We start from the raw sequence: 15,910 nt of genomic DNA on the forward strand, positions 1-15,910 counted from the left end.
TCTACCTCCAGAATTCTCTAAGGGATGAAATTCTCTGAAATTCTCTTTTCTCCTACTTCCTACTGAAACAAGCTCATAGACCACCCCTCACCCACACACACACCATTTTGTTAAGGAAAACTGGCTTTTACTCAAAGGGATATAACAGGGGTGGATGTCAAACACTGGAGAAGCTGCATTTTTTCCCTCAGAAAACCTTAAGGAAAGCTCACAGTTCATGTATCTAGTTCATACTTATATGTAAATTGGATTATTGTATTTTCAATAGCCCCTTTTTTTGATTTTCTACATATCACACATCCTCACTCTTTATTCACACACAATTCCAAAGCTTCCAGTAACTCCTGTTGCCAATGAAACACCGAGCTGGTAATCTCTTTCCACTTAAAATCCTCTGGTCCCTTTGAACAATTCCAAAACTATATGATGGGAACAACTTTGAGGTTCTGCTATTCCCTTGATTCACTCACTGGAGGAGTCAGTGAGCAAACAGGATGGGATGGAAGCCTGACTGGGCCCACAACAGTGCCCTCTTAGGTTTGAAAATTTGCCATTCATGCCTGGTAAAATCCCAAATAAAAGTCCGCTGATAAATTTTCCAAGTCAGAAAATTCTTAATGCTGTACAACAGAGAACCTTAAGGTTATTTCTTTTAATATCAACCTTTCCAAATGAGCTGGGTTTTGATGACTGATTTTCAGAAGTTAGTAACTATTTGATTATTAGCATTCTTTAAGCCTACATTGGGCACTATTTCCAAGAACTGCCATCTCCAAAATACTCTATCAGCCTGATAAATCAGGATGGCTGTATTTGGAAAAAATGTCCTAGGAACTTGGATAGTTTAGTAATAGGTAGAAGGAACTGGATTGAAGCTCTTTTCCATATACCCTAATCTTTATAACTTATTTTTTTTTTCTTTTGGTCCTGAGGGAATGAACCAAAACTGACCACCCTGAGGTGTCTCCACTCTACCTAGTAGAATAACCAACCATCCTGGTTTTGTCTAGAAGTGAGTGGGTCCCCTGAATGTGTGACTTTGGGGGCTAAAAGTGGGAGGTTCTCAGGTAAACCAGGATAAGTTGGTCACCATTAGAGTAAAATAAACAATGACCAAAACTCCAGGTAACAAAGATGTGGGGATGGAGCAAATGGTGAAAAAGGAAAAGGAAAGAGAGTAACAAGGTATGAGTATGTATCACTCTAAATGACCATAAGTATCAGGAGTGAACAACTATTAGTTCTGAACTATAGTCCCACTTGACTAGGGAATACTGTTAAAGCCTCTTTTGGGGTCCACTCTACCAAGGAAAGCAACAGTTTCCATGAACCTAAAGACCTTTGAGTAGAAATTCCCAGAAGAGAAGTCACTGCCCCAGGCTGATTTACTGGCAAAGAAGTAAATTCCCAGATCAAGTGGGAATGACAGGATGTACCTGAGTCTCCCATAGGGAGGAACACCTTTGTCAGAAGGTGCTCAGATTAGGAAAACATGAAAAAGAGCTCTGTATTGATGAAGTATCAAGTCAACTACTACAAATACAACCTATTCAGAGAAATGATAAAATATTTAAGAATTTGAAAAGTAAGTAGTGTGAGGGAATTATCTTGTCAACATGAAGCATCTTAATACTTATGTAAATGAATTTAAAAAATACTGCCCCATCATGTCAGATTTTATAATAAGATTTCCACTACCAAAATTACAGAATGGGTTTCCTTCTGCCCAGAGCATCTGAGCAGTATGAGAATAGAGATCATGTTATTTCTGATTTGGAAAATGTATCAGTTTTGAAAATCTACCATCACAGTCTGACTTCTGTACTCATGGTTACCTTTTTCTATGGAGAAATCAGCTTGAGTTAGTATTATTTCCTCCCAGGACGAATGATTTAAATTTAAGCATAAAAAAAATTCAACCAGCTCAGTGTGTTCCATTAGTGTTCTGGTTTGGTTGAGCCTTCTTTCTTTCTCCCCTCTGTTCCCACTCCTAATAGAACAGAGTGGTTTATTTTGACCAAGATATACAGAGCCTGGTTCATACAGACACCAATACTGTGCTAAATCAGGGAGAAGAGTGATGGGAAATGTAGATGGACCTCTTACGCCAGACTGCATGATAAGTAACTCTTATGCATGGGGTTTCTATAGGACTACCGAGTGAACATTTTTCTGAGACAACAGTGGAATGATTCACGGCTGGCATATAGCGAGTACCCTGATGATTCCCTGGACTTGGACCCATCCATGCTGGACTCCATTTGGAAACCAGATTTATTCTTTGCCAATGAGAAGGGTGCCAACTTCCATGATGTCACCACCGACAACAAATTGCTTCGAATTTCAAAAAATGGCAAAGTACTGTACAGTATCAGGTAAGCTTCTGTTGGCTGTACCTGTTTCCTTCTCCATTTTTCTCCTGGCCTGCTGCTGCCTGATTCTGAGGGTAAGATGTATATAAATATTTGACTTTTGTGGTCTCTGGATTGTCATTTGAATCTTAAAATTGGTGAGAATGCCAGAGGTTCCCACGGTCTCAGAAGTGTGATTCTCCACAAAAAAAATATATTTGGAAAAAATATATATATGTATTTGGTAAGATGGGGGGTGGATATCATGTAAATACCTACATACATGTATTTTTGATTGCTTCAATAAAAGAAGTACAGGCCTTTAGTTCAATTAATCATTGAGCATAATGTAAAATTCTCCATTTCAAATAATTTTGCCATTCTATAACATGTAACCACACAAACAAAAACATTGAATGGCTCAGCATGGTCACTGACAATATACTTTGGGCTGGGTGAGTGAAAAACTGGTTCTAATCTCAGATCTGCTTCTAACAAAACATGTAACCATGATCTCTTAACTTTTCCTGGGCTTGAGCTTGGGAGTGACAAATCTTGAGATCCATTTTTGCTTTTACATTCAAATGTGATCTTCTCCAGAATCTTTATCACCCCGACCTCAAAATCATATCTTTCTTTACTGAACTCTAGTTCCTCTGTGACTCTATAAGGCTCTTATTTCTTCCTACCTCATATTTTGGCTATTTCTGTATGAAGTTAGCATAAGAACATGGATCTTTGGAATCACACAATCTAGAATCAAATCCAAACTTTGCCACTAAGTTACATCACCTATAACCCTCAGTTACCTAATTGTAAAATGGGAAACACTATATTTATCTCTAAGTATTCTTGTGAGAATGAATGATATAGAGATCAGCAAATATTTTCTGTAAAGGTCCAGACAGTAGGTACTTCAGCTGTGTAGGCCAGACTGTCTCAACTCTGTCACAACTACTCAACTCTACCATTGTAGCACAAAAGCAGCCATAGACAATACTCAAACAACTGAGTGTTCTGTGCTTCAGTAAAATGTTATTTATAAAAACAGAGAGTGAATTAAATTTGGCTCTTTGGCCATAATTTGCCAATCTCTGATACAGCGTATATAAAAATACTTGCCACAGTACCCGACACAACATATGTGCTCAATAAATGAGATGACAGCTGTCTGTATTTTAAAGTTAATGTTCTTTCTAAATAGTAAGCTCTTTAAAGCCAAGACATTTGGATTTTGCACCTTCTGTAACTCCTCCCAAAGATCCAGGATGATGTACTGTATATGAGAGATATTTATTTTATTTTATTTTATTTTTTTAAAGATTTTATTTATTTATTTGAGAGAGAGAGAATGAGAGACAGAGAGCACGAGAGGGAAGAGGGCAGAGGGAGAAGCAGACTCCCTGCTGAGCAGGGAGCCCGATGCGGGACTCGATCCGGGGACTCCAGGATCATGACCTGAGCCGAAGGCAGTCGCTTAACCAACTGAGCCACCCAGGCGCCCTATGAGAGATATTTAATACATTAAACAAATACTGACATTTTAAAGATTCTTTGTAGAAGTTCCCCTTCCCCTCCAATCTTATTACAAAAGAAAATGGACAGCTTGTATCCTTGCAAATAATTTTCAAAAGTCTGTAGAGTCACCACCATCAAAACCTCATTTCACAACTCTCTATACAATTTAGGTCTGTACCGTGTATTCCATTCTTAACCTAGTAATTTCACAGTTTGCTGATGGCTGACAGACCGAATGTCTTGTGGAATGAAAGAGGCTGTTCATTAATAAAAATTGGCAAAGTCATTGCTTACACAAAAACAAGGAAACTTCCTCCACTTGATTTTTAAGGAACTTTATTTTTATTTTTATAAACATTTAAGATATGAGGAATTCTTAATCTCAGGAAACAAACTGAGGGTTGCTGGAGTGGTGGGGGGTGGGAGGGATGGGGTGGCTGGGTGATAGACACTGGGGAGGGTATGTGCTATGGTGAGCGCTGTGAATTGTATAAGACTGTTGAATCACAGATCTGTACCTCTGAAACAAATAATACATTATATGTTAAAAAAAAAAAAGGAAGAAGATAGCAGGAAGGGAAAAATGAAGGGGGGGGAATCAGAGGGGGAGACGAACCATGAGAGACTATAGACTCTGAGAAACAAACTGAGGGTTCTAGAGGGGAGGGGGATGGGGGAATGGGTTAGCCTGGTGATGGGTATTAAAGAGGGCACGTTCTGCATGGAGCACTGGGTGTTATGCACAAACAATGAATCATGGAACCCTACATCTAAAACTAATGATGTAATGTATGGTGATTAACATAACATAATAAAATAAATAAATAAATAAAATAAACATTTTATGGAAACACAGAATATTTCACATGGTGAAGTGTTTGGTGTAAGATGCAGTATTGGGCACAACCTAAGTTGATGTGACCTGATGAAATGGGACATATGTAGAGCGTGGTGCTAGGGAGGAGAGTTATAAAAAGCAGCACAGGGTATCAGCAGCTCCAGCTAACCCCCTGGGCCTTGGGTAGCATTTGCTCTAGTAAATACCTGGCATCGTGCACTGCTGAAATAAAACCAAGTTTTTTCCCTTCTGTTCTATGAAGGCCTTTCCATTCTAGAACCATGAAGAATATAATGTTCCCCAGACCCAGATCCAGAGGCAATTCTTCTATCTCTCATTCCCAGTGTAGCATATTATAAGCTCTGAAACACCCTGACAATTGTTTTGGATTGGGTAGAGTTTGTCCTGTCGCAGGCTGGTTTAGATTTTTCCTTCATTGTGGGTGTTCTATGGAATCAGAGGAAAGATCCTTGGTGTAGGAGAACTGGGCATGTCATTTTAGAGAAACACAGCTCTTGGCAGATTTGAGCTACAGGAATCTAATTATTTGCCTGGAAGGATTTTCAATGAGCCAGACACTGTGCTGGGCCTGGAGATCCAGAACTGAGTAAGATACAGTCCTGCCCTGGAAGGGCTCCAGTCTAACAAGGCAGGCAGAGATAAGATAAATTAAGTAATAGGAATGAATGACAAACAAGGAAAAGAAAAGTGGCTCTAACTTTGCAAATGAATATGTGACTCAAATATTGTTAGAATTTGGGGGCTGGCACCTACATATCTGTTTACTTGAGTCACTGAACTCAATTTAACTAGAAGGCAAGGAGTAATTAGTGCTAATAAATGCCCAGCTGCAGGTCTGATTCAAGTTTAAAGCCAAGCAGGTGACAGTTTCTGATGTTTTAAAGGTGCTGGAAAGATTCCTGCTGATGTTGCATTAGGGAGGATTTTCCCTCTACTCTCAGGTTTACAGTGCAAATACCCCTAGAAGAGGGAATCCATTGACTTAAATTCATACTAAGATGTAAGGAGCTGATATGAAATTTTCATTTTGACAGTACATTTGAGGCCTATGAAGAATAGTGAGAATGAGCAAGTTGGATGCCTGAGACGAGAAATCAGGATGAAGAGGGTTAAGAAAGATACAAGGAAGGGATACAACAGAAGTACCAAAGATAAATTCATGAATTGTCTCTACCTTACATATTTAAATAACTACTTAAACATTGGTCCACATTAAAAAAATTATGTTCTTTGTGACATTTTATATATGCATTTTCTGAAACCTAAAACAAATAGAAGATAGCATTTCATCCACAAACAATTCCATGCTTCCTTAGCTTTGTAGGAGCAGAAGTAAAATTAACTCCACATGGAAACCAAAGCCTAAGGCTTTGATGGCCGAACAGAATACAAAGAGAACTATGCAGTCCATTGATTTCATGACAAGCAAGATCACACTTTCCAAGAAGTTTCTTAAAAGGCAGCAGTTTAAAAAAGAGGGGACAGTAGACCAGAACTCCACAAGTGTCCTGCAGATCCAAACACCTGGGGTACTTTAGTAAAATTCAAACAAATCTTTTAAATAGGAGCCAAAGGTGTTAGCTCATTGTTGGAAAATTTCTATCCAGTGTGGCAGGACACAAGTCTTTGCTGATGAAAAAGTGTCAAATCTATTTTTGTCCACTTCTCTTCTGATTTCTTCTTTGATATTCTCTTCTCTAATACATTTGATCTTACTCTTTGTTTTCTTTTTAAGTTTTTTGTTGAACCACTCCATTAAGTATTGATCATCCCTGACCAAAATATAAACAAGGACACACATCTTGCTTTGTATATGCCCTTCAGAGACAGTCAAATTCTAAACTCATGTTACTTAAAAAGGCCTGAATCCATAGTGGAATAGTGAGGTGAGGCTTGAGTATTGTACATATTATTGCTCAAACAATATTTGTTGAATTGAATATAATGGATTGAAGTAAAAGTCAGGGCACCGTGGCATATGGTGTGTAATATGAAAGAAAAAAGGAGAAGGTATTTTTGGAGAAGGTATTTTTGTCTCACTCGTCCACAATGTCTTTGCTAATAATTTGTTTTCTTTCTTTACTTTCCATTGCTTCTGAGAATTTTATGCCAGCATTCTGACTTTTATAGAAGCATAGGATTATTTTTTTTTTTAAATTTGAAGGTATTATGTTGCAAAGTATCTAATCCAACACCCTTGTTTTACCAATGAGGAAGGGACTTCTTTCATCAAGTTAGGTGAGGTAAAATAATGGAGCCCATAGATAGGAAAGGTAGGTCAAGAATCAAACTCTTGACTTCTATTTCAATGCTATCGTCTCCTACCCCACATTAATTCTTCATTTGCTCCAACTCAAGTCCAAAGACACAAACAAATACAATTCCAAAGGCATGTCATTTTGGAACCAGCCTTTTTGGAACTCATTTTTCAAAGAACTATTGGAGGAAGAAGATAAGATTTAAGATGAGAACATAAAGTATCTTCAAATTTTGCAAATGTCTGAAAAGACTGTTTAAATTCAAGGTGCAACAGTTGACTTTCAGTTCAAGGTGCAACAATGTCAAGATCGATTTGATAGTTTTACATAGCATATGTCACTAACATAGCATATCTACTTTCTGAAAAATTTTACTATCCCAGGGATGAAAGTCATTAAGTCAAATTTCCTCCCTTCAGGCAACCTGTTGAGAACTCATTTTAGTTTTAAAGACCCTCAGAGGAGACTTTATATTCTTTCTTTGGATCCTATAATAATTTACTCTAGCACCATGCAGAAATTCTTCCTTATATAACTTAAATCACAGTTGCTACAACTTAAATCAGTAGCTTTTTCCTACATTTGTTAACATGATAAACAAATGGCTACCATTTTTGGAAGAATGGAGGGAATTACCTCACTGTTTTTACTTTCATACATTTTGTCCCACTAGATTTAGTAGACATATGCTTGGTCATCAACACTATGTTGCTAATTTAATTTTACAGTGTGTTTCACTTCAGCACCAAGATGTTCTTCATCTCCCAGTTTTCACTTTGCTGTACCCTTTGGGGTTCCTACTTTGAAACGTATGATGCTGAATGCTATCCTGGTTATTTCTGATACTATAGTAGACAAGGATTTTAGAGTAAACACCCTTGGCCTTGAGTCTCTGGCCTCAAAACTTGATGAATGGCCTAGGGAAATTTGTTACTCTCTGAACTTCTATTTCTTCAGCTTTGAAAAAGAGATGATTTGGTTAAGACCATTAATAGAATACAATATATGTTATACAGATACAGGTCAAAAGTGGTATTGCCATATACTCTAAGGCCGTTGGTATTTTCTTGTAATTTAATGATTGTGCTTTCTGTTCTGGGCTCTAAGACAAAAAGTAAGCTGATCAAGATATATTCCTACAAATTTCAGACATTAAGGATAGGACAGACCCATTCCCTGAGTGTGACCTTATAGAGTAGGGGGTTCTTAACCTGAGGGTTAGGTGAAAACTCCAGGAGGTCCTTGAATCTCCCTAAAGTGTATGCACATTTCCTGTACTGGGGTATTCAGCTCTTTTGTTTGTTTGTTTAGGGGAAAATTCCTTAAGGAAGCTATGATCCTCCAACTGCTAACAATTCTGCTTTAAGATTTAGTGCATGCCTCCAGAATGGGTATACCTGAGGCAAAGTTGGTAAGGAAATATTGTTTGCCTTAAGTGTCTTATTATTTGACTGACCAAGTACCTAGGGGTTTTATGCTACCCTCCAAATACACAGAGTCCTCCAAACCATAAATAATTATGGGATTGCTCCTCCACAACAGTACCCCTTATCACCAAGATATCTGTTCCCCCTCATCATCAAACATTATCTGACCTGAAACTTATTCTTTTATGGCATTGGAAGTGATTTTCTTGTTAATCTCTTTTGATTCAATTCATGATTCTAGGTGTGGATGATTCAGTGTTCCACCTTCCCAGTAGTACTTGAGTTGTAATAGAGAACTCTCAGGGATTGACATGCCTCTCCCTCTGATGATAGATTAAGGCACCACTGAGAGTAGGTGGAGTATAGATTTCTAGACAGACATCCAACAGTGTTCCCCAAATAATCCTGTCTAATAACTGACTCTACCCACACACATACAAGGCCAACTTTTCTCACATAACCTCCTATCCTTGACTCATCCGGAGCTTGATGCAAGAACTTCAAAAGATTCTAACTTTAGTTACAGAATGATTTTTATGGCATAGAAAAAAAGAAAATTCTCTATTTAGATGTCAGAGCTGAAAATAAAATGCACAGTGAACTTAGACCTGCCTAAATGTTACCAGTGGTGATACTTTGATTATCTTACTCTCAATTTTGATGAGACATATAAGCCCATATTTTCTGTTAGAAGGCAGCTATAAAAGCTGTGATTTCTTGTCTCTGTGCCTATTTGAACCATGTTTATCTTTATATCCTATAATCCAGGCAAAATTACATTCTCATTTTCCAATTCTGTGTCCAAATCCTCATTAGTTTTGTGACTTGACTTAATGCAGTAATTAATGACTGTAACATAAGCCCCCACATCAGAATTAAGCAGTGAGTCTTCAGAGAAGTGCTGGGAAATGCCATGGAAACCACAACGATTCCATTCTTCCTAGAGTCAAGCAAGGTTGGGAGGGTGGGAAGCAGTGGTCCTCAAAAAAGGCGCCACTGAGGGTACAAGTATTAGAGTTTAGAAAGTGTGTTCTGTATATGACAGACTCTCTTAAAGTTCTGGAAAGCTCTGTCAGGCTTCTAACTGGGTTCAGAAATTCACACATACTCATGGGCATAATACTTATTCAAACACAGCAGCATTAGGATTTTACCCTTGTTTGGAGGAAAAGAGGGAATTGTGCAATGAAACTCATGGCAGCTGGCATGAGCACTTGTCCTTGACTGTTTACCTGATTGGACTAGCAATAGCAACCAGTAGATTTTCCTCCTTTTGGAGGTAACTTTCCAATGCATTTAACATTCATCAGAATTTGCTCTGAAGGTGATGGGGCAAAGAACAGAATACTGAAAAGGTAGCTCAGGGCATCAGGAACTCCACACTTGCTTGCATCATTTATTGTATCCTCCAGGCTCATAGAACTGCCTCTCTAACCCAATCAGTCATTCTGAGTCTTAGTTTCCTCATCCATAATATGAGATTGAACTAGGAAAGATTAGATAAAATCTGAGGCTCCTTGTAGCTCTATCTTACATCTATAACTCAAAATGATCTCCTTCCCAAACCGCAAAATTCCCTCTGGATGAGGAAATAAGAGTGAGTCCTTTGTGTCCCTTAGGGCTTGGGAGTAAGCAAGCAAGGATTCTGAAGTTTAAGGTGCTGATCTCAAATTATTTTTGGATCTTTGAACCTTTCTCTCACAAGTTAAATATCCAATTCTTGAAAAGAGAAACCTGATTTTCGAGTGGGGCAGGGAATATTGGACTACCTATAGTTTAAGAGGCAGCCTTGTGTTCAACATACAGTTTTCACAATGACAAATACTCAATACTAAACTCCCTACTGAGAAATTTCCCAATCACAAATTAGACCATTTATACCCTCTGATTCACTCAGCAGGAGTATCCATGAGATATTATTTTAGAATGTATTCATGAATTATGGGCTTATATGCTTTTAGACAATTTTACAAAGATGGTTGGCTGGCACAATTATTAACTAGATATGTAGGCTAACAGAAATTACATGGTATATTTGAGCCAGCAGAGTCGAAGGGCTAGTCTGCTATTAATCATTACCTGAATTTTCTTGTGGCAGGAAGCCAAAGGAAATTCGGAGGTCCTAGTGAGCCTGTTCAACTCATGTTGACATGGGCCTCTGCCTGGTCCGTAGTGCTGCCTTTGAAAGCCTCCCTGGATGGCATTAATCCCCAAATAAATACATATAATATCACCATGGCTCTTATGAGACACATGAATTACTTTAGCACATTCTCATAGCACATAATCCAAAAGAAAGGCAATCCATTTTAAAATGGGAAAAAAAAAATTTACATCCTCAAAGCTCAGCAGTCTCTCCAACAAGTCTATCCTTGCTTGTGGCATTTAAAATTACAAACCAACATCTGTACTGAAGAGAATACAACATTTATCACTGGACAGCCATTGAAAGACAATTAAGGACATATATAATTATGTAAAGTTCTACACATGACACACACTCAGAGCAAGGCCATCTCATATCTGATTGATCATTCCTTTCAAAGGACAATAAAACAAATGCTTTATTTGATGTTTCATTTTAGTAGGGATATTTTGCTAAATTTGAGCAGTTAGATGAAGGATAGGAAGCAATAAATGAGGTGGGGATTACAGACAGAATGCTATGGGGTGGGGAAGATGTCAGTTCTGAGATCAGTTCTGAGATTTAGGAAGACTTGGATTCAAATCCAATCTTAGTAAGTGACTGTGAGGTCATTTAACCTTTCATTGATCTGCAGTTTTTCTCAGTTCCAGATTCATACCAAATGTTCAATGAATGTCATAATAACCCCGAGGTGGCTGTAGGATAAAAGGGAGGGAAGGGGGGAGACCGCTCTCCCTATTCCCCCTAACCCATATACATGAACATTTCCTTATTCAGTACCTGTTACTCAGGCTCTACTCACTTTCCATACCTAGTTTCAGGCAGATAGATATCTTCCTTGCCTTGGGTTTCCTCCCTTTGGGAGGCATTTAGCTCATAACAGAAGTGATAGTTGCATCTTTTTATCTTAAAACCCTATTTGCAGTTCACAAGCATTTGTTCCCTTTCTCTTTTGCCAGAAGTAAAATAACCCCAAACAAAATGTTAAGAAAATTATTATACAACACTTTCAGATACAGAATGGCTAAGAAAATTGCTATATGGTGCTCTTAGACATACAGTGACCATGGACAAGTCAGTTCTCATTATTCTAATGTGTAGACTTAATAACATTTTATCTTGATGAATATCTGGGTCTATAAATAAATACTAGATATGAAATGACTTTGAAATATAAAATGTAACTGGAATGTGAACAGTATTAGTTGAGTCTTTGGTACTTTGGGCTCTTCTTTCTGGGGGTGTCCAATTTAGCCCTCTCCTATTCAACACCTTCAAAACATTTTTGTTCAGGAAATATCAAAGCATTTGGAAAAGTTTTAGCCACAGATTTATCAGTTGCTCTCCAAGTTGAATCCAATCCATATTTGGACTTAATTAACATGGGCCAACCATATGTGTGCACATTTTTCTGAAAGGACCAGGCACAGATGGGAACAGATATTGTATTTTTGTCCTTCCCAGCTAGTATTGCTCAATGCATATGGGTATTTTCTGTGATGCCTTTATAATGTTTGGTAAACATGGACCTTCCTAGTCAGCCACTGGCATTTTAGTCAAGGGAGAGGAGTAGAACAGCCAATGAACCAACAGTGATGTGATGCATCTCTTCCAAAACCCAAGGTCAACAGTGAAAAACAAGTCTTATATTTCTTTGAAATTAATTAAGAGTATAAAGTCTAACCATACAGCTTAGATCCAGGGTGGGGTTTATGTTCAGCCCTAGACAATATTGAAAGAATGATTTCTCTCTGGTGTCCTGATTTCTCTCTGGTGACCCTACTTGGGCCTAATTGTCCTGCCTTGGTTTCAAGTAGAAAGTATATCTCCCAAAGAGAGTGCTAACATCACTGAAAAATTGCAGATGTCTTTCTCAATCTTCCTATTTCCCTTTTAAAATTTTCTTTTACTATATCATGTTGACAGTAATTAAAGTCATCCATTGAGACATGCTGAAGTTGTGCTTCTCAAAATGTGCTCTAGGACACCAGCATCAGTATTACCTGGGCTGCTTATCAAGAGGGCCTGAGAACCTGCATTCAAATACCCTTGCTATGATAAAGGGTATCTTGATCAGACAACCAGCCTGGCAGTGTCTTTTAATCCACTGACTCCCTAACTCTTCTCTCCCCTCTCCCCATCTGTGGGTTGTATTAATGATGTACTTTTAACTTGACTTCTAACTTGCCCCCAGGCTACTTTCACTTAAGGTCTAGGTGGCTTCAGACGATACTCTTGTTTGATACTGGATGCATCCTGTCAAATCTCCCTGGCATTAGAATGTCACATGGTTCAGAAATTTCAAAGTACAACTGAGAGGAGAGATTCAACAAACCTACATTGTATCATAAGGCTGTCCTTATGTTCTTGGGGAAAGAGGGGATTGTGTTCTAGGATGCTGGATGACAAAGCCCAATGGGGGCAATAAATATGTCACCTATATACCCAGATAGCCAGAAAGTTCCTATTTTAAGAAGCATTATTACTTGCATTTAAAATTTTCATTATATTCGAGAATGCAAATTCACCTATAAGAAGAAATCCTTTAAGCTGGTCACCTTCACTGACAGTTTAGAATCATAAAAATTATGAACAGGATAGGGTTGTGGGTGGAGAATGAGGCCCGAGATTTATTCAAGGTCAAATAGCTCTTTATGGGTAAGCTGGGTCTACCACCTAGGTCCCTGAATCCCCAGTCAATGATACTTCTACTCTGTGAAGCTACCAGGAGAGGCTAGAGGAATTTTTAAAAGAATAGATCATGAGAAGTCTGGATTCCTGAAGAAAAATGAAAGGGGTATCCCTGAGCAGGTACAAGGCAACTAAGGTGTCTACAAACTACTCTGTTGACTTTGCCGACAAAAGAGGATGATAAACTACTAAGATTTTTTTTTTCTAAGGAGAAAATGTAGTAGAGTGGAAAATAAATAAATGGATCTGACATCAATTAAAGTTGGGTTCAAATCTAACTTTGGTCACTTAATGGTTTTGTAGCCTTGGGAAAATGGCTTAACCTCTGAGCTTCAATTTGCTTATCTCAAAAACAAAGAGAACACTGCCTTATGTGATGGTATCCCATGACTGTAAAATAATAAGAGTGCTTGACCTACAGCAGGTGCTCAGAGAATTATGATTATTAATACTATCATTGTCATCACTTAAATTTTTATTTTTCCTTAATAAGTATTTTAATGCTAAAAAAAACTCACCATAGGTCCTGTCCCCTCTATGGGGTTTTGCAGTGTGCTACATAGAGTGTGCTAAACGTTGGCCCTAAGAGAGGAACAATAGTAATATACCAGAGACTCTCTTGCTTCTCCTGAAAAACACAAAAATATCCCTTTGTCCTTCCTCTCCAAGCAAGACAGACTACTGTAATCATTAGAATCAACTCTCCCAAAATAGTACACTAGCAATCTTTGCTTCAGGCAAACAGATCACTCATTAAAATTTGTATTTCTACCTGAAAATTCATTTTTTCTTCAAATGGCTTTATCCCCCCTCCTCTTTCACTGGGAATGAACTCCCAATTCTAACACTGAGTTCCTTATGAACCGTAGTTGCTTCAAGAGTCAGGGAGCTTGGGTGCCTGGGTGGCTCAGTTGGTTAAGTGACTGCCTTCAACTCAGGTCATGATCCTGGAGTCCCCGGATCGAGTCCCGCACCGAGCTCCCTGCTCAGCAGGGAGTCTGCTTCTCCCTCTGACCCTCCCCCCTCTCATGCTCTCTCTCTCATTCTCTCTCTCAAATAAATAAATAAAATCTTAAAAAAAAAAAAAAGAGTCAGGGAGCTTTCTGCCCACCATAACAATGGAAAGTTAAATGATTAATTTGCATCTCTCTAGCTATGTGAGAACAGTCCTGGCCATGGACCCAACTATCTGTCCAAGGCTCAAGGACAGGTGGACTGAGCTTCCTGACTTTCCTTCAGCTTGATTTGCCTCACTTCTAGTAAGAGCCAGCTAGCAACTTACAGAAGGGGCAAGCAAGCTTTGTTGGCTTCCCTTGCCTGTCTTGTAATTTGGCAACACCCTCTGGGCTCTGGTGAACAGGTTCCTCTCTTCTAAATCCACAGTCCTTTCTCATTTCCACAGAACAAAAGCCTGAAATCCTCCCATAGAGCTTTAGGATGCTGATTCATTCATTTGTTCCACAAATATTTACTGAATATCTACTCTTTGCCAGGCACTGTTTTAGATGGTAAAAAAGAGAGTCCCAGGCTTTGTGGATTTTGCATTGTAATAGGGGAGAGATACATGTAAGGGTAACTGAAACAGTTTACAATGTCTGCTTCTATCAGTCGTTTAAACTTTGAGTAAGGTATAAACCCAAGAGCCGGTTTTATGGGCAAGGTAAACTGAACAGGAGAGGAATAAGGAAGGCATGTGAGATTTGGGGAGACTGACTTCCTGTGCTTCATTTTATTTTATTTTTTTTGCCTTTAAAATAGAAATGGGTACTCAGCCTTCTTTCTCTCAGTAACAGGGCCCCTGTAAGGGAACTTTATTCTTTACCTTGTGCAAACAGGAGCAGGGGTACCCTGAATGCATGCATGTCAACTGCAGTGACAGTGGGGGAATGTAGTAATAATGCTTCAGGAAATGAGTTATTTAACAAAAAACGAATGGAAGATGGGTGGCCTCAGCTCAGTGCCTTCAGGTGCAATGGCCTTAATATTTTAGATCATGGGGAAGAAGAGCATATCTGATATGCTGTAGGCAGTACCTGCCAGCGGAAAGTCTGAGTTTCAATTCAAATACTTAATTCTGTAAGACCCATCAAAATAGATGGGGAACATCTATTTTGGAGAGAAAAATTGTTCACGTTTTAGTATAATGTCGTGTCAGTCTTATTTGGTGCAATTTCTACACCTCAGTAGAGATAACCAAAATAATATCAAGCTAATCCCCCCCAGAAGTCACATTTTTAAAATAAAAAATAGCTTAAAAATAAAAGTAGTGCTGTGGTACTTCCTTTTGAAGGTTCTTTCCAGGGAAGAGAGCACAAGGGAAGTTCTGGGGTGATGGATATATTCTAAATCTGGATGTGGGTGCTTTTTAGATAGGTGGATAAAGATGTAAAATATCATCATGCTCTCTAACTTAAGATTTGTATGTTTTTACTGTGTTTAATGTATACTCCAATGAAAAAGGGAAAAATAAGTAGAGGGCAAGTCTGAATTTTAGGCCTGCAGGTGTGTGGTGAACAAGACATAAATTATGGGCTCTGTGACCCATGAAGGGATTGATTAGGTCTTTACAATCTTTCCCCATTTGCTCAGCTAATGACATGATGTAGTGAACTACGAACCGTTAACTTTTCTCCTTGTATTGGTGCCCATCGGGTTCCAAT

The 15,910-nt window shown here is 38.5% G+C and overlaps 1 protein-coding gene across 2 annotated transcripts in view; it reads left to right on the forward strand.

Annotated features, from left to right (window-relative positions):
* The window catches only part of GLRA2 (glycine receptor alpha 2), a 176,611-nt gene that overhangs the window by 49,950 nt on the left and 110,751 nt on the right, over positions 1-15,910 (forward strand). For both annotated transcript variants that reach the window (XM_034999666.1, XM_034999675.1), the window contains exon 4: positions 2,152-2,375. In XM_034999666.1, the coding sequence (XP_034855557.1) occupies positions 2,152-2,375 (224 nt within the window). The remainder of the gene's footprint in view (positions 1-2,151; positions 2,376-15,910) is intronic.

This window comes from Mirounga leonina, unplaced genomic scaffold (assembly GCF_011800145.1).
Source record: "Mirounga leonina isolate KUSES-001 unplaced genomic scaffold, KU_Mleo_1.0 Mir_101595, whole genome shotgun sequence".
Lineage (NCBI taxonomy): Eukaryota > Metazoa > Chordata > Mammalia > Carnivora > Phocidae > Mirounga > Mirounga leonina.